Source organism: Calonectris borealis, chromosome 4 (assembly GCF_964195595.1).
Source record: "Calonectris borealis chromosome 4, bCalBor7.hap1.2, whole genome shotgun sequence".
In the NCBI taxonomy this organism is placed as follows: Eukaryota; Metazoa; Chordata; class Aves; order Procellariiformes; family Procellariidae; genus Calonectris; species Calonectris borealis.
In genome coordinates, this window is record NC_134315.1 from 52,027,391 (window position 1) to 52,045,561 (window position 18,171).

The 18,171-nt window shown below is 40.0% G+C and overlaps 1 protein-coding gene across 4 annotated transcripts in view; it reads left to right on the plus strand.

Annotated features, from left to right (window-relative positions):
* Window positions 1-2,241: 2,241 nt before the first annotated feature.
* Window positions 2,242-18,171, plus strand: part of CCSER1 (coiled-coil serine rich protein 1) — a 669,891-nt gene continuing 653,961 nt past the window's right edge. For all 4 annotated transcript variants that reach the window (XM_075149575.1, XM_075149572.1, XM_075149576.1 and 1 more), the window contains exons 1-2: window positions 2,242-3,684; window positions 6,273-6,460. In XM_075149575.1, coding sequence (XP_075005676.1) covers window positions 2,367-3,684; window positions 6,273-6,460 — 1,506 coding nt within the window. In that variant the 5' untranslated portion in view covers window positions 2,242-2,366. The remainder of the gene's footprint in view (window positions 3,685-6,272; window positions 6,461-18,171) is intronic.

Consider the following 18,171-nt stretch of genomic DNA (forward strand, 5'->3'; position numbering starts at 1 on the left):
GCCTTTGTATTTCCAGTGAAAGTTACAATGTGCTTTTTTCTCGGTTTTCTGCTTCCTTCTGCTCTCAACTCAGAGAATTTCATAATTATAAACCAGGATGGTTTGTTCTCCAGTGAACTGACAATTAAGGAGTGGACAGGAGAGAGGATGATGGGAGCAAAGGTTTTCTCTGACCATAAAATGCCTATAGCGATTTATACGTATTTAAAAAATATTTTGCTCATCTGCTGCAGTTGTAAAACTGCATTCTATTGTCTTTTTTCAGCAGTTATGATGTCTCCTTAAAATACAAGGAAGAACCCTCACAATCTCTAAAAATCTTGTGTGGTGTGTATGTGCATATCCATACATATCAGCACGCCTGCAAGTGCACGTTCACAAAAGCAAAAAAAACTCCAACACAATAGGTCTGGAAGTGGTTAAAGAACTGAGAGAGGTTTGTCCGGGGAGGGTGGGGAGGCTTGCATGCGGCTTTCCAAAGCCCATTTTTGGTAGACTGGATTGTGGACAGACGAACAAGCTGGTATAACGTAAGCCCCTGTGTGAGTTCATGGGGCCTCAGCTTCTCTGTGCTGTTGCCTCTGCTTTTGCTCTTACAGTGGTGTAAATGCAAACTACCTCACGTGGCAGTGAAATGGAACAACCGGCCGTACATCAGTTCATTTGGTGGATGTAAAGTTATTCTGATAACCTGTGTGTGTGCCCGTACCATCCGTTCTGTCCCAATCAGACTAAATTCAAATTTGGGTTTCAGTCGCAGGACCTGGGTATTGTCTAGGTCGGGTTTGAACTTGTCATCAGAGACCACCAATGACTTCTAGGAATTAACGACCGTTCCCAAGCTGTTTCTCTCATCTTAAACTACAAAATTGCTTATTGATTCCTGGTGCTTGTGAATATTGTGGCTGCTTGGCAGCGCATGTTCAGACTGGAGCTGTGCTAGCTTTTTAAAAAAAAAGTTAACAATGCAGAAAGTGCAGTCCAATGTCTAGTCAGAAATAGTCTCTGAACTTACTCGTTACCCTTTCTTTCACACTAATATAACATATATGTAGTTTTATTACTCCTTAAATATTCTGTTCCCATTTTTATTTTTATATATATATGTGTGTATATATACACTGGATAAATATATATATTGTTCATAGATATTTGTTGTAGCCGCATAACGCATATTAAATTGCTCATTAGATGAATCAATTTGTTTCTGCATTTGACATACAAACATTGATTAGGTGAATAACCTGATTTTTATTCCTATGTACTGAAGACTTGCAGCTCATGAAGTTGCACTCGGGCATTATACCTACAGCCTCTCTTGTTCTTGTGATTATATATCACATGTTTTTACTGCTCCCTCTGTGGTCCTGTCTCTCACAGCAGTAGTTTATTATAACAAGAACAAAAAGGAGGTAGAACTGGTATATATTTCATAAAGATTAATTTTCTTCTAGTACATCTGCTGTGCTGATCAAAATAAGTTTTTATTGCTTAAATATTTATAAAAAATGCCAAGTATCTGTGTATGAAACACTTTTAACTAATTTAAAAAAACTGCAAAAATAGCTAATTATAAGCAAGTAGGCTACAAGAGGATTTCAGAGAAGTGTTCAAAGGAAACATTAAAGTTCAAATCTAGAAACATGATCCCATATTTTGACAGTAAATTCCTAGAACTTATAGTTCCTTAGGAAGATTCTTGGTGGTGCATATTTTAGCTTGACTGCAATGCCAGCATTTTCCCTGCTGTAAGGTGATACATACAGCCTTTAGCAGGAGCACATAAAGGAATTAAAAATCCAACTGAAAGTTAAGTGAAGATTGGAAAATTTAAATCCTCTTCTTCCTTGCAAAAATTTTAGTATTTAGGAACACAAAGTAAGGTTTTGTTCTACTCAGATCGTGAAAAATCAAGTCTCTTCTAAGAGAGCTTACGGTTTGTAAGATGACTTGTCCCAAGAACTTATAAAACCAAGGACATTTGGGTGATATATTTTTATATCTTTTGGCATGTGGATTTTATACTGTTACTCAGTGTGATCTGCATTGTATCATGTATCATACATAATACTGTATCTCTCATCTATAGAACGTTTTGAGCCGTATCTTTGCTCAGCTGCTGGGTTTTCAGTGCTGCCTATTGAACATCACTTTGAAATTCTAAAAATCTTCAGTAATGCATACGCAACAACTTGCAGCTGTACATAAAACTGATGTTGGCATCTCATGTATTTAGGCTGACCTAAAGCCTGCTCAAGCAGACTTTGAGGCTGAATAATTTATCTCTTCTTTTTTTTTTTTTTTTTCCTCCCCTCATCCCAGATCAGTTTATTGGCTGCGAAGAGCCACGGACACTTTGTGCCCTGATGGGGGACTCAGGATCCAGACGATCGACTCTAGTATCTCGGTTGCCAATATTCAGGAGAAGTATTAGCCGGAGACACGACTCCCTCCCTTCCTCACCTTCTTCTGCTAATGCCATTGGTGTCCACACCTCCTCCCCGTCCAGCACTAACTCCAGCTCAGGGAGCACAGGCAAGCGCCGGAGTATTTTCCGCACTCCTTCCATTAGCTTCCATAACAAGAAAGGGAGTGAGCAGAAGACTGACTCGGCTAGTCAAAACGTTAACATCTCAAATGGTGCCCAGTCCTCTCTCAGCACTTTTCAAAAACTGAGCTTAGAGGAACACATTAAAAGCAGAGGAAGGCATTCGGTTGGCTTTGGCAGCTCGCGTAGCAAGAAGATAACAAGGTCTTTGACAGACGATTTTGAAAAGGGAAAGGAGCCCTCAGCTAATAAGAATGTCTTTATAAATTGCATAAGCTCTGGGAAGAATGAGGGTGATGATTCAGGCTTTGCAGAGGAGCAGAGCCGATACTCTGTCAAACAATCCACACGAAAACTTCTCCCTAAATCTTTTTCATCGCACTACAAATTTTCCAAACCAGTTGCGGAGAGTCAGTCAGTTTCCTCTGTGCAGCAGTCCAGGTGCTTGCCGGAGGTTAAATCGTACGTGGAAAGCGAACCTGTGATCGCCAAGTCCTCTCCTCCATGTTCGGCCGAACTTCCCACAGAGTGCCTGGGAAGCTCCTTGCAGTCCCCGCTGCTCTCGGCTGACCTCACGGCTGCCCAGACCCCCTCTGACTTTGTCGCCCTGACGGAGGATTCTGTTTCGGAGGTTGATGCTCTGCCCAGCAGCGGGACTGGGGCACTGCTCGCAGAGGATTTTGGCCACAATGTCTCTACCTCTCAGATCTTCTTTAATACTGCTGCTGCTCCTGCGAGGGAAACGGATATTGTGGAAAGTACTGGCCATTCTGCTGGTGTATCTCCTGTGAGTCACGCAAGCTCGTGTAGCGTTGAATCTAACACCTTATTCAAAACCTCAGCTGCTAATCAAACAAAAGTATTGTTGCAAGCCAATGAACTACATATTAACGATGCCAGGCACATAGGAGAAATTAACTCGGCAAATGCACATTTAGAAACCTTTGCGTTACAGCGCAGAGAAGAACCGGTGATACTCTCTCCAAAGGCACAGAAGTTGAGTGGGGACAGAGATGAAAGCACGCCGTCCAAGCACACGAGAGAGACAATTCCTGTAATGGAGTCTAAGATTGTTCCATGTTCTGAACCTCAGTTCTTTAAAACACAACAGGGTTATGAAACAAACCGTTCTAAAGGTATGTCTTGTGGTCTTTTCATTGTAGGGTTTGGTGGGGTTTTTTTGGCCTCAGTCTTCTGTAAGAATTGTTTGGTCATAAAGTGTTTTTGTAGAGTTGCCAGTGCTAGCTAGGAAGTTCGAAAGTTATGAATTGTGCCCTCCTCCCAAAATTGTAGGAATTAAACAAAAAGTCTTTGAGTTTGCATTTTACGGTTTGCTCACACCCATCAGTGCTGTTTGTAGCTATGCTTTCCTGTGGTAGAAAATGAATTAGGAAAGTATTGGTTCTTGCCTGTTGAAGGCTGAAGCTGGGGGCATGCCTATATTGGACTTGAGCCAAAGAGTTGCATTGTTTGAGAAGGAAACATCACCAGAGAAATAAATCTTCTTTTAGCCTGGCTATGAAAAATAACACAGTTTATCTTATATTGATTAGGGCTTTGAAATTTCCTGACTCTTGCTTACTCTATTCAGCTGATGTTCTAGAGTAACTTGGAGTGGATGTTTCTGTGGCAGAGTATGAGAGATCCTATTTCTGCTTCCATCTGAAATAACATTGTGCAAGTTCTCATTATGTAATCTATGAAATGGAGAGAGTTAATTACCATCTAAATTTCACACTGGATCTTTAGTTTATGAAAAGGAATTTGGAAATATTAACAAGATTAAGTGGAAAGGCTGTGCCCAGAAATCCCAGTCTGTAGTGATGCAGATGAATAAAGGCACCAGGCCCTTGAGTGAAGGACACCTGTCAGAAGACATTTATCTCTGGCAGTTTATTTTCTCAAACCAACCTAAAGACTGGTGCTTTCCTTGCATAATCTGAAGCTGTATCTGGTGAGAGTGAAATTTGTGAGAGTTAACAAGACTGCATTTACAGTGTTTGTATTAGAAGATGAATGACTGTAAACTCATATGAATTCATACCCATCTTTTTGCTTGGACATTTATCTAGGCACGTAGATTATACGCAATCAAAAGCAATCTTGCTTTTTGAATTATTTGTCACTGCAAGGCTTGGTTGGATATCTTGTACATAAATGGCAATATAAAGTCAGATTAATCCACTAAATTAGCTTTCACCAGAGGGGACCTGTTTCCCTCAGAACCTTAGTCAATTGGGAGAAAAAATATTTCCATTTATGTATGTCACTGGTCCAGAGCACTTGGTTGGTCTTCCTTGCAACATTGGCTCATCTGTGAATGAGCTCATCCTTTTGAATCTGACTTACTAGAGTGTACTGCAGAACAGCAAGTGAGCAGCTTGGAGCGATGTTTAGAAATACAGAGTGCATTCAAAACTCATGCATTGGCAGTTGCATATTTAATCTGTATTTCTGGAAGGCAGCTAAATGGAGTGGAAACTGTGATAGAGGGATTTTTGTAAATAGGATTCATGTTCACAGAAACACTAGAGCTAATACTGCACTATATAAAAGTCGATGATTAATTGTTAGGGTTTTATAGTTCTGTTCAAAATGCAATTTTTTTTTTTTGGCTTGTGTGGTGAAGAATGTATTTAAAATTAGAAACTGGCCAAGCATACAAAGGGACCATTGAAAAAAGATACAAAATCCTGCCATATGAAATGAAACAAATATAGAAAGAGCTTATGTGACATTGCGTGAGATATGGTTATAAGTAATTATACCTGTTACAAACAGACTGGTTTGAACATTTGATTTTGCTAAAACGGTGTTTAAAACCAGATGCGAATGCGAAATATTTCTGTGCATTTTCTTTGACAATAGGTATTTTCTCTTCTGTAGCTGGTCTCATAGCTAATATCGTTATAGGTAGCATTGTGAACGTGACATTAATGTATGAGCAGATTTGATGTGCCATATATTTCTTAGTATCCCTTTATATATTTTAATGTGATATGAATTTGTTTGAAAAGCCTTAGAGAAAATGTCTCTTTTCTCGCAAAAGGAAAAAGAAGATAAGATTTTCTGTGTTACATTTATTTTGCTATTATGCTTTTCTCTTTCCCTATCTCTAAATTTGCCCAAACACCTCAAAATGTAATTTTCCTCCTCTTTTCTGATGTGTTATGGTTTCGCTGGAGCTGGAGACGGGGATTCAGCCTGCTGGCTGCAGGCTGGGTTTGGAGGATGCGGATGCAGAGCTGAGCTAGGAAGGCCAAACAGAAACAGAAACCAATGTGCATCCCCACCCTATGCAGTGGTAACAAAGCTGGGACCTGGCCCTACAAAACCTAAACTTGCCTTGGAACGCAGGGTAAGGCAGGTTGGGTTTTGGCACCAGTGGACCAGCGATAGTTTCTCTGGTGGATTTTACTGGACAGCGATTTGGACATGTCCTAGAACGAGGGGGAAAAGGAAAGGATGGAGCAAAGGTCCTTCTGGATTCTCTGAGGAGCCGTGGACTGGGCTGTAGCATGTTGAGTGTGCTAGTCATTGGGGGCTGAACAGCAAACTGGTGGCCCAGGTGACACCCAGGTAAGCAGGATCTTCTTTCTACAGAACATCTCTTATGCGACTGCCTTTCAATGTAAGCATTTCAAGCAAAGTGGTGTTCTCATTAAGAGAATATTTGTAGAGAGTAGTTCTCTGTAATGATTGCTGATTGCTTCTCTGTTTTTAGTTGATCTTGCCAATAGCTTCAGTCCATACCGAGAAGGCAGATTTGTTGAGAAACGACTGAGATCCTCTTCAGAAGGTACTGCTGGAGGCAGTCGGCTGATCATAAAACCAAAGGAGGGAAATACAGAAGAGCTTAACAGCCTACGGAAGCAGAGAGCAAGCTCATCCTCTTCAAAAATGAACAGCATGGTGAGTTTTTCCCATATGCGTAAGTTTTTGTTTTTCTGTGATTGGTGCAACTATAATGAGAAGCCGCAACTTTACAAGTAATGGATGGTAATAAAGAAGAAAAAACAGAAGCTCTCTCAGGCTTCCAAAATGTGATCCAGGCTCAGCTACAGGTATTAAAAGTCTTTTTTTCAGGGTGTGACATTGTGAAAAGGCTTGCATACTTTCTGCGAAGAGATTCTTGTTGTTATGCTTTGCTGATTTGCCTGGGAGAGAAATACTGCAAGAGGGAACTGCAGCAAAATTCAGTATGGCTATTTCTGATGTTAAATACAGTGGGCTATTCTGTGGCAACATTTTATTGTTACTGTGTTAGTTATTTCATGGACTCATGTCTGGTATGAGTGAGGTGAGATTCAGACCAGAAGTTAGATAGAGAGGAAGTTGTCTGTGAGAAGGCTCATTTGAAAGGTCTGAGCGGTCCGTTTCAAAACTGGTGACAAGTTTGAATGCTTTCACTCTGAGACAAGGTAAGGAGGAGAGGAAAGGATCTCTTCTGAGAACCCTTGAGGGTCCCGAGGACTGGAAAAATTAAGACAGATCAGATAACTGCAGGAGAGAGAGTACTTTTGAAACCTCTTCTAGTGAAACAATAGAAGGAACTGACTGACTGACAAGTTTGTGCTTTCCTATAGCCAGTGAGAATAAACATTTTAAGATGAGAGTGATTTATACTTACGCATGTGCTCTCCAGTGAGAGAAATAAAGAAGATGCTAAGATTGAACATCTACAGCAATGGCGTCCACTCTTTAGCTTATGGGAATCACTAAAACAAGTTTTATGGCCATTATTAGTTTGAAATATTTTATTTAACATGCTAGCTGAAAAAAGGACGATTCATTTTGTACCCATATCTGAAAACAGCTTTCCATAGAAAGCAAAAAGCTCCAAGTTTCTTACCCCTGCCTAGAGTCGCTAAACAGATGTATAAATAAAGGGGCTTTTCCTTTTCAGGTTTATGTAATAGCTATTATGTTACAGTGATGCAGGACCAAACGCACCTCTGAGAGACTCAGATATGAACACAACCACCTTTTGTAAGAGAGAATTTTTGCAGTTTTTCAGAGATGTGAATCTGATTGGTGCAAACTGATGTTAGATTTCCAGATATGTGCTCTTTTGGTGTAGTTTTACAGGCTAATACAAAACCTCATCAATTCATACCATTACTTAGACAACTTTTATGACGGTGTGCTGGTTTGGCTGCCACTAAACATAACATCTTCTTCTGTGAGATTTGCCCATACTAGTTGGTGGCTGGTCATTCAAAAATAGGTCTCCAGAGAAGGATCTGATTTAGTGTGAAATCCCCTTACAGAAACTGTGGCAGGAAATTGGGGTTTGGGGGTTTCTCAAGAGGATGTGAAATCTGTCTCTTCCTTGATATATCTCACCATGTGTCTGAGCGTATCATCGAAATGTTCCTTTGTGGCTGGACTCACAAATGCTGCTGTGGATGGCAGGAGAAAACTACATCAGTACCAAGCACATTCTTACTATGTATGGCTGATGCACAACAGATTTTCCAGTGTACCAGTGTCCTGAAGCAATGGTCGCTAAAAACGCTCAACCAAAATGGAGTTACTTGATGTCTTTTACAGAAACTCTTGCCCGTACACTCACTTTGTGTAACCTGGGCAGATTGGATTACCTACACTTCAATGACAGGATTATTCTCCTCTTAGCAGTATCAGATTGTGCAGATTTATCAGTATTTGCGGATTAATTTTGAGCTACCTGAAAGGGCAGGAAGCAAATTAATTTTAGGAAGGAGAAGATTTTATACATCTGCCTTTCTTATTTCTAGATTGTTGCCGACTTGTCAGATGAAGTATTACAGTAATGCAAAATTTATTTCAACAAAAACCCTTTGATTTTTAAAATTTTTTTTATCCACTGAATTATTACACCCAGAGATACAGCATAGAAATAAAGCGGTAGAATTGCTAAATAGTAGAAGAAACCTTTGTGCTATTAAAGCTTATAATTATAGCGTGTTTCTCTGTTTTTGCAGGAAGTTCACATACAAATATCAGTGAATAACATCTTATTTTTCAAAGCCAGAAAGAACATGATGACATTTAAAGATGCTGTTTCACGTAGGCATACAGAGCATTACGCAGATGTAGTTCCTGCCCTAAAAAGCTGGTTAACCCTGGCTCAAGCCTGTAACCTCTATTTGGGTTGTTAGATCCAAGCTATTAGGCAGATCTCTGCGTTCATTTAAATACTAGGCTAGACTGATGCCATAGCACTTCATTCTATTTAGCCCTGTATTAATGATGGGACTGGGAAGGTGACAACACAGTAACAACAGGAAGTAAGCAAAGTGTGCATGGGGGGTAGGTGGTGATATGAGTCTCTTCTTCATGTTTGCTGTATGAAATCCACATTTCTTTTTCACTTCCGTTAACAAGATTGTCCACAAATTCACAAGCGTCGGCTCATGCTTATTTGTATTAAGGTCACAGACCAAGAACTTTTACATCAAGATTACTGTGCATCCTCATGAGGGAAGGTAAAATTATTCCTGCTTTCCCCCCAGTGCATATGGATAGCATCTTCATATGTTAAGAAAAACGCTATATGAAAGCTTTTTTAGTAAAAAGTGAGGTTTAAGAAGAAGTAAAACAAACAAAACCAAAACTAACAACACCTCCTCCCCCCAAACAACCAGGAGGCAAAAGAATAAGCAGAGTTCTCTGGAAGGAAAAGGAATTAAAAATTGAAGAAATTGATTGTTTGTAATAACACATAACAGTAAATAGGCCCCTGCAAAATACTTGTCACAATGTTTAACACCACAGCAGCAGATTGTTACCGGTGAATGATCCTAAGGAAGAATAAATACTAGGTAAAGAATTTGAGTTGCTAAACTAAATGTTAAAAACCTCAACCTAACTTTCTTGTGTGCCTGGAAAATCATTAGTCGCTCTTCTGTGGCTGTCTGTATTCGTTTTGTTCAATTTTGGAAGAATATTAACCACAGGTGTTTAAGGGATGGCAAGTTCACGGGGGATTGCCGAGGCCTCTCGGACAAGGGCAGCATTGCTGTTCAGTTCTGCTCTGCAAGCGGTGGGATCTGCGGATGCCAGTTTTCTGGCATCATCCAGATGTGATGTTACGCTGAAGCAGCTTTGTAGCGTGAAACATACCCTTCCCTCGCCAACAGAAGAAAGTCATCCAAGACTCTGTGTGCTTCCTTTTTCTTGTTGGCAGGCAGTGTGGGCTGCTTCTGCTGAGGGGCTGGTGGGAGTGAGGAGCCAGAAGAACTGAGGGGATGCTAATTTTTCGCAGGAGATGAGAAGAAGAAAAAAAGATTAGCATCTGAGAAACTGTTCTTCCTCCTAAACAACTGCTCAGCAGAGTATTCTTGCATGATTGACAGTGCTAGTTTCGAAGGTGATAGGTAAAAGCTTGGATAGGTGGATCTCCTAAATACCGAGAATATGTATCAAACCTACAAAGAATAGTCACCACCTCCCCCATGGGTGGCATTAACTCACTTGTGAGATGCTCAAAGTAATTTATAATCTGGACAAGAGCAATGCTACTCATAAATGAGATGTAGGGAAAGAAAAAAGTCTTTCAAAATAACTCTGCAAATGTACCAATTTCGTGGTAATATAAATAATGAACTGAAACAGACGCTTGAGATTAACTGCTTGGATTACTAATTATGTGTTTTTCAGCAGAATACAGTTTCAATGCTGTCATTCTTGCAGTGACCAATTTCTGCCACAAGATGCCACCATTTTACTAAAAATGGTTGTAGACTTTAGTATTACATAGTTACACAAAAGGTGGAAACTGCAATTCAAGACGCGTTTTTGGAACAGTTTAATGTTGATTAGCCTTTGTAGTATATTAGACCCTTTTCAAATGAACATGGTTGATACTGATGCAATTTAAAGAGATTCATATTGCTATAGAAACTCTCGTCATTCAAATGTTCCAACATCAGTTACAACTTCAAATATTTAGACATAACATATAGATTAGCTAACTATGTCTCAGAAGATTGATAGAGGCTATGGCTGACCTCCCTGTTCTCCAGCTAGGTGGTTCTTCTTTTCCAATGTGTAAGAGATACAAAAAGAAAAAAAAGAAAAATGCAAAGCAGCGTGGTAAAAAACCTGAATGACCTGAAATGTGCAGCCCTGCAAGATTAATGAAAAGAACATAGACCTGGGTAGTTGAAACGTAGGAGAGAATTAGAATAACCACATTTGAAAAAAATAGGAGCAGACCCCCAAATCACTGTAAGTAAGTTCTTTAAGAGGATTAGGAGACAGAACAGCAGGAAAAAAAGAGTTGATGTGCTACAGTACTTAGAATTAACAGTAGAAATTGAGGTGTGTGAGAGCAACAAAATTATCCATCACATCTCATAGTAGTGACTAATGTGGAAAGATGACTATCCTAAATATCACCTTTAGCAGTACTAAAGAGGAAATGTTTAAAAAAAAAAAAATTATGATTTTTTTTTTTAAAGTTGCTGATAGAGATTGTGAAATGCTAACAAATTACAGTCAGTTATTAAAATCAGATAATCATGAAGGATGATATGAATGAAAGGAGCCGTATGTTACGACCAGTTAAAAAAGTTCAGAGGATTGTTGGAGCTCCTAGATCTCTCTGCCCAACTTCAAGACGTGAGCTGCACTGTGCTGTATGCACACGTGTGTTTTTCCTCTGTCTAGAAATATGACTGTATACATGCAGTAGAACGAGACTGCCCACTTCCATTTGGCTCTCACAGACCTGCCTTTCTGCCTCTCTGCAATTACTTACAAAGAAAATAATTGTCTGTCTTTGTGACTGCTCCCTTGCCCACACCTGGCTATCAGCATATGTGCTATATAACTAAAAGAAACCTCATTTTTCAGCTTTTTCCTGTCTCAGTGGGTGAACGTTACCACTGTTGTTTCTGTTCTGCAGAACTGCGTTTCCCTGGGCACTCTCTTGAGCACAGTTTTTTTTTTTTTTTCAGTTTCTCATACTTGAATCTTCTCTAAACGTTGCCTGGTTTTCATTTCTTAAATTCAGCTACAAGTTTTCATCCTTGCAGGTAAAAATTTTTATGCTTGCCCTCAGTGCTGCATCGTTCTCTCCTTTTGCCGAGAGCAAGGCAGCCTTGTCTACTTGTGTCAGTCCAACTAGAGCTGCACAACTTATTTTTCCGGATTGTTGCTTTGACTGTGCCATTTCTTTCTTTGCATCTTTCCCATGGTTCCAATATATTAGATAAAACTGATCGTTGCCAGTTAAAGGACTTTCATGGCCTAAGGTTATCCCAGCTTTCTTCCCTCAGCTTTAACAGTGATACAGGTCTTCATTGCCCACTTGTCAAACTGTGTTGCATTCATGTTTTCTCCCACACTGCCTATCATGCACTAGGGTAACTGCAATGACCACAAAACTTTCTTCATTTCTTTTCTCAATTTTAATTTTATTTTTTTGCCTTGCCTACAAGTAATAACACAATAGTGAACTCAGATAATTTTTCAAGATGCATGCCAGTACTGTATTACTGAGGTTTTTTTGCTTATCCATCCAGTGCTGACACTTAGGCAAAATCCCCTTTTCCTCATGCTTGTACTACGCTTATTATGTGGGGATGCTCTGACTACGTAATGTTTCAGTAAGTATATTTACAATATTAATTAAGAACACTGTTGGAATACAACGTGGTATTTCATGTGCTACTGCAGGGTTCAGTTTGATAGTGGGAGGGGTTGAATATGTCAGTTAAAAATTAAATTTGCCAAATTAATAATTGACTGCTTTAGCGTAGAGAGGGCCGTCTGAAACTTTGGGAAGACGTAACAAAGGTAAACGATTGACACAGAAATAGTGAGATGCTAGCAAAAGAGATATTAACTGCAAATATTTGAGATTCCTAGTGTGTCTCTGGAGGGAGCAGAAAGGCAAAACATAGGTCACTTTAATGGAAATGTGTTATGGCCCCTGCTTGGAATGTCTGTTTGTGATAATTATCTAATTAGCAGCTGGTGTCTAAATTTTAGTTAGGTGTCCTGGATATTCTGTGTGAGTAACTGCACCTAGGTTTTGTTACCTAGGTGATTTGGGGTGACTTAGCAATTAATAGTCAGGTTTCTAGTGTACTTCAGAAATAGTACTTGCAATGATGGAGCAATTATCCAAACCACGGTATTCAAATCTATCCTTGTGTTTGATATCGTACTTTATGAAATGCTGTCCAAGTCTGCAACTCATGAAAGTGTGATCAGTGCTTCTCACATATGGCTTTATTTTTAATGTTTCCTAAGTAATCTTATTATCAAGCACCTGTTCTAACCTAGTTGCTACATCATAAGAGAAACAACAGGATCCTGTGCCGCCATGGACTTTACTGAATGTACATGAATAAGGGCTAAAATGTTTTTTATGTTCCTCTTCTCTATGCTGAATACTATGATATTTTGCTGGTGTCTGATGAAGCACTGAGCATGGGTAAAATTAGGTTGGCTGCTAGTCTAGAGAGAATTGAAGTGATTTTCGTATTTGCTCCAGGTTGCTTTAATATTATTTTCTCCTGCTCTTTTCTCCTGGAGTATGGACTTGACCTTCTGCTTCATACCTTCTGACAGTCTATGCTGAGACCATTTGGAAGCTGAGATTTTTATGCCATCATATGCCGTCTGTGGCCATCACGTTAGGTGGAAGATGCTATTGAAAATACATGAGTTGAATGGTTTATGAGTTACAGTGGGTGACCAGTAAACTTGAAAGTGGAATTGAAGGCGGTAGTTCTTGTGACCTGTAAATGTGACCTGTAGAGGCTTGAGAAAACCCTATGGGATACGCTCTCCATCTGCAGACTGGAGACACATTAATGATTAATGCCTTAACAGCAGATAAGCTTCTCTCTTGACAGCCTGCACTGGAAAGGCAGTGAATGAAAGGTTATGGAGAGGATTTGGGTGCTCAGGGTTTCAGTTCAGGTTCAAAAAAAACCCCCAAACAAAACAGCCTTTTTCAGATACCAAAACTGTTACAAAAATATGAACCAGGTAAGCAAAATGCACACACTCTTTTAATGTCCTCTGCCCAACCTTCTTTAGAACCAACAGCGTAATGTTTTCTCTGAATAACTGCAACCTGTTGTTAACTTGCTATACATATATTATCTGTGGTATCTGTGATGTTCATGAAAGTTTTTTCATAGTTAAAATAGATGTTACATTTTATTCTGTCACTGGATTTCTACTTAATTCAAATTCCTTTTTGCTATGCTGAGATTCTCAAGGGAGAATATTTAGGAACATCAATTCTTATTGAACTGTTCAAGCAAACCCTGTAAGGCAGTGGTTCACTCTTCACGTGAAGTGGACTTGACAGCATTCATTTATAACTAGCTTTGTACTAACGTAACAGAATTTCCCCCTTTGCAATAAATTTGGCGTTTTGCTCCTTTGTGGAAAGAAACTGTGGAAGCCACTTACAGCAAGAACTGTCAGGACTACTTTGATAGTGTAAGGCTGAACAGTGCCATCTAAATAGGAATAAACTGCTGATTGTAGGTAAGCAGTAGTTTGGGCCTTATATTCTTAATTTAGCATGGAGAAAGTGAAATGGCAAATTGGGATTTAAGCATTTTTTCTGTGATTTTTAGGTGAAGTCAACTAGAAGCTTTTCAGCTAAATACCCTGTGGGAAATTGATGTCTGTAGTGTAATATACATTTCTTAACACATTAAGTGCTTGTGAAAATCAGATTGCAGTTGTTAGACCCTTTGAATTAATTCTTGAGATCAAGTAAGTAACAGAAATTAATTTAGATGTGACTTAATACTTATGCTATAATGTTCTATGCACTTCTTTAAGGACATAATCATTATAGCCCAAAAAAGGGTAAACTGTTATTCTAACATTGGTGTAATTATTCCGATTGAATAGGGTTATGTTAATACAGATAGAAGGTAAAGTGAGTTATGAGCAATTTTAAATCCCAGAGTAATCATGGTAGTGGATGGTTGTGTTGTTACATAGTGAAAATAGGACAGAATTAGTTCTTTTAATTCTGTTGTGGGTTGTTTTAGTTCTGTTGTGGGTTAACCCCAATGAGCAGCTCATCACCACGCAGCTGCTCGCTTACTCCCTCCAGCGGGATGGGGAGGAGAATCAGAAGGGTAAAAGTGTGAAAACTTGTGGGTTGAGATAATGGCAGTTTAACAGGTAAAGCAAAAGCTGCACATGCAAGCAAAGCACAATAAGAAATTCATTCACTACTTCCCATCGGCAGGCAGGTGTTCAGCCATCTCCAGGAAAGGAGGGCTCCATCACATGTAATGGTTACTTGGGAGGACAGATGCCGTAACTGCAAATATCCCCCCTTCCTCCTTCTTTCCCCCAGGCGTTATTGCTGAGCACAACATCATATGGTCAGGGATATCCCTTTGGTCAGTTGGGGGTCAGCTGTCCCAGCTGTGTCCCCTCCAACTTCTTGTGCACCCCCAGCCTACTCACTGGTGGGGTGGGGTGAGGAGCGCAGAACATGCCTTGACGCTGTTGCAAGCACTGCTCAGCAATAGCTAAAACATCCCTCCCTCCCATCAACAGTGTTTTGGTCACACATCCAAAACATAGCACCATACAAGCTACTATGAAGGAATTTTTAACTCTCTCCCAGCCAAAACCAGTACAAGTTAGATATTTGATATTTTCTTATGAAGTTCTAATACAGGAGTACTTGCTGTAAGTATTGTCTGAACTAATTTACAGGGGACTGGACTTTTAAACTAGAGAGGTGTCCTCTGTAATGTGTTATGTTTATTTTTCTGTTCTCATATTTTTCTGGAATACTTAGCTATTTATTGAGACTCAAAAATGCATTAATCAGTAGTAGGAGAGGAACAGAATCACCGATGTTGGAAGGCATCTCTGGAGATTGTCTGGTCCAACACCTCTGCTCAAAACAGGGGCAGCTAGGATTTACCCAGGGACATGTGTTGTTGGGTTTTGAATATCTCTGAGGCTGAAGACTACAGAACCTCTCTTGGCAACCTGTCCAGGTGTTTGTCTAGCCTTACGGTTTAAAAAAAACCAAAGCTTTTGGTTTTCTTGTATTTCAGTTTGCACCTTCTTGTCTATTCACTGGGCACCACTAAGAGGAGTCTGGCTCTGTCTTCATTACTCCCCACGACCACCCTCCTATGTCAGATGGTCAAAGCCCTTTGATAGTGGGAAGAGATGAGAGTCCAAGGTTGAAATGCAAGGACACGGAGCTGCAGGGAATACTGAACAGAACTCCTTTACACCTCCCATTGCACTCCCAACTCATTTGTTGTGCCAGTGGGCTCTGCCCAGTAATGCTCTGCCTGCAGACATAGTGGGGTGGGAAGAAACCGTAAACTCACAGGAACCGGGATCATCCCCATGTGTACACACACCCTCTTATATTTCCCCATCCTACTGTATGGACCAGGTGTGCCAGAGAAAGGAGGTGGTTGACAGGGAGTTCCTGTGACATGCTACAACGGCAGATGGAAAGGTAGAAGTGTAATGGCGGGAGGAGGCAACCAGGACCCTAACAAGTGTTTCTGAAGGAATCAGAAGAGGTGGTACAACCTGATGTACTCTATGTGCTTGCATACTGGGATCTCTTTCTCATTGTAGAAGGGACACAGGTCAGGGGAACCTGAGAGTTATCACTGGTGGAGACAGGTTATAGGGTTATGTGACCTCGTGTGGCTGATCTAATGTCTGTATTTCAATTACTATGCTTGAATTTTAAATAAAAGAGGGGTCTTTATGCAATAAGTAATATACTTAAGTGGAAAAATCTTTCTATCCAGTATTGGTAACAGAAAGTACTTCTTAAGAAAAAAAGGTAAATTATTTTAATTTAGTTCCTTCTATGCGCTGGAAGATTACTGTCACATCTTTTATCTTTGGAGATGCCCTTAGCACTGACAATATTTTTTGCAGCTGTGGTATATCTTCTCAGGTTAGCATATGTAAATAATACATACAATAGGAAAACAGAAATCACTAGGTGGCTTCTCTAAGGGAGACAGTTAATGGAGAGCTAATTCAGTGAAGTTGAGATTTATGACTAGTGAATACAAATTAGACAGTGTCTTGGGTTTTTCACCGTGTAGGTCAGATGATTCACACGTAGCTTGCACTCACTTGGTTTTTATGAAAATAAAAATTGAAAATTGCCCTGGTCTTGTTAGTAGAGTGACTAATTTAGCTCCTGTCCTTTCTTGTGCACATCATTTCCTGCTGTGTAGGTCCCTCAAAGAGTGTGACCAAAAATGGTCTTGTGGCGAGAGTCCTGCAATGCTTTCCTATAAGCTGCCTATTTGTATTTTGCTTATGTGAGAATAAACTCAGGATAAGTACAGTATTTCTTCCCCCAGGCTATAGCAATTCAGGGTAGGGTGCTTCTTCCAAGCCTTTGATCCCTTTGATTGATAAAAAGAAGGTAATGGGGTGAGAAATGGAAATGCTGTTGGGTCACTTGTTCGGTCATTATATTTGCAGTCCTTGTCTTGCCAGTGTGTTGCTGGAGGCGATGCTAGGTGAACCCTGGGTTAAGGACGTGACAGTGGCTGGAAAACTAGCTGCGGACCCCAAAAGCTTACCATTTAGAGTGTTTTCTGATTTAAAATCAAGTGCATGCTAGCCCACTAAAGACTCAGGGTCACATTTTGCATGCTATATTGCTGATTGATATATGGAAATTAGGTTTGGGAATGCTTATCTAGGTTAATTCACCTTTTAACGGAGGAATAGGCAAAAATATATCATTCAGGAAAACACATTTTGTTGCCTCAGAGATCATTTTCTGTATTCATAGCATTCATTCAGTAAAACTAATACAATTCATTGAAATAACATAGGCCTGATGAATAGCTTAATATCTTTATTTTTAAATTTTCATAACTCACTCAATAGATGTTTTCTTTAAAAAACCACACACAACCCTCAAACAACACAAACCTTTCTGAAATTAATACACTTAAAATTCAGGAGAAGAATGTGTATTTTTGTATTTGAATTCTTGATTGTCCTGGTTTCGGCTGGGATAGGGTTAAATTTCTTCCTAGTGCTGTGTTTTGGATTTAGTATGAGGAGAATGTTGATAACACACTGATGTTTTCAGTTGTTGCTAAGTGCCCTCCTAGTCCAAGGACAGCTCCCGTGCCTGCTGACTGAGCTAGGTACACAAGATGGGAGGGAACATAATCAGGACAGCCAGCCCAGCTGGCTAATGGGGTATTCCATACCATGTGACGTCATGCTCAGTATATGAAGGGAAGGCGTGATCCAGGAAGTACCGATCGCTACTTGATTATCGGTCAGCGCGGGTGGTGAGCAATTGCATTGTGCATCACTCATTTTGTATATGCTATAATTATTTATTATTATTATTTTCCCTTTTCTGTTCTATTAAACTGTCTTTATCTAAACCCACGAGTTTTTCTCACTCTTACCCTTCCGATTCTCTCCCCATCCCACTGGGGGGGCGGGGGAAGTGAGTGAGCAGCTGCATGGTATTTGGCTGCCTGCCAGGTTAAACCACGACAGTCCTTTTTGGCGCCCAACGTGGGGCTCGAAGGGTTGAGATAACGATAGATCTGACCAAAGTGTGTTAAGGCAAAATTGTTATAAGCATTCATTATATTGATTGGTCACAA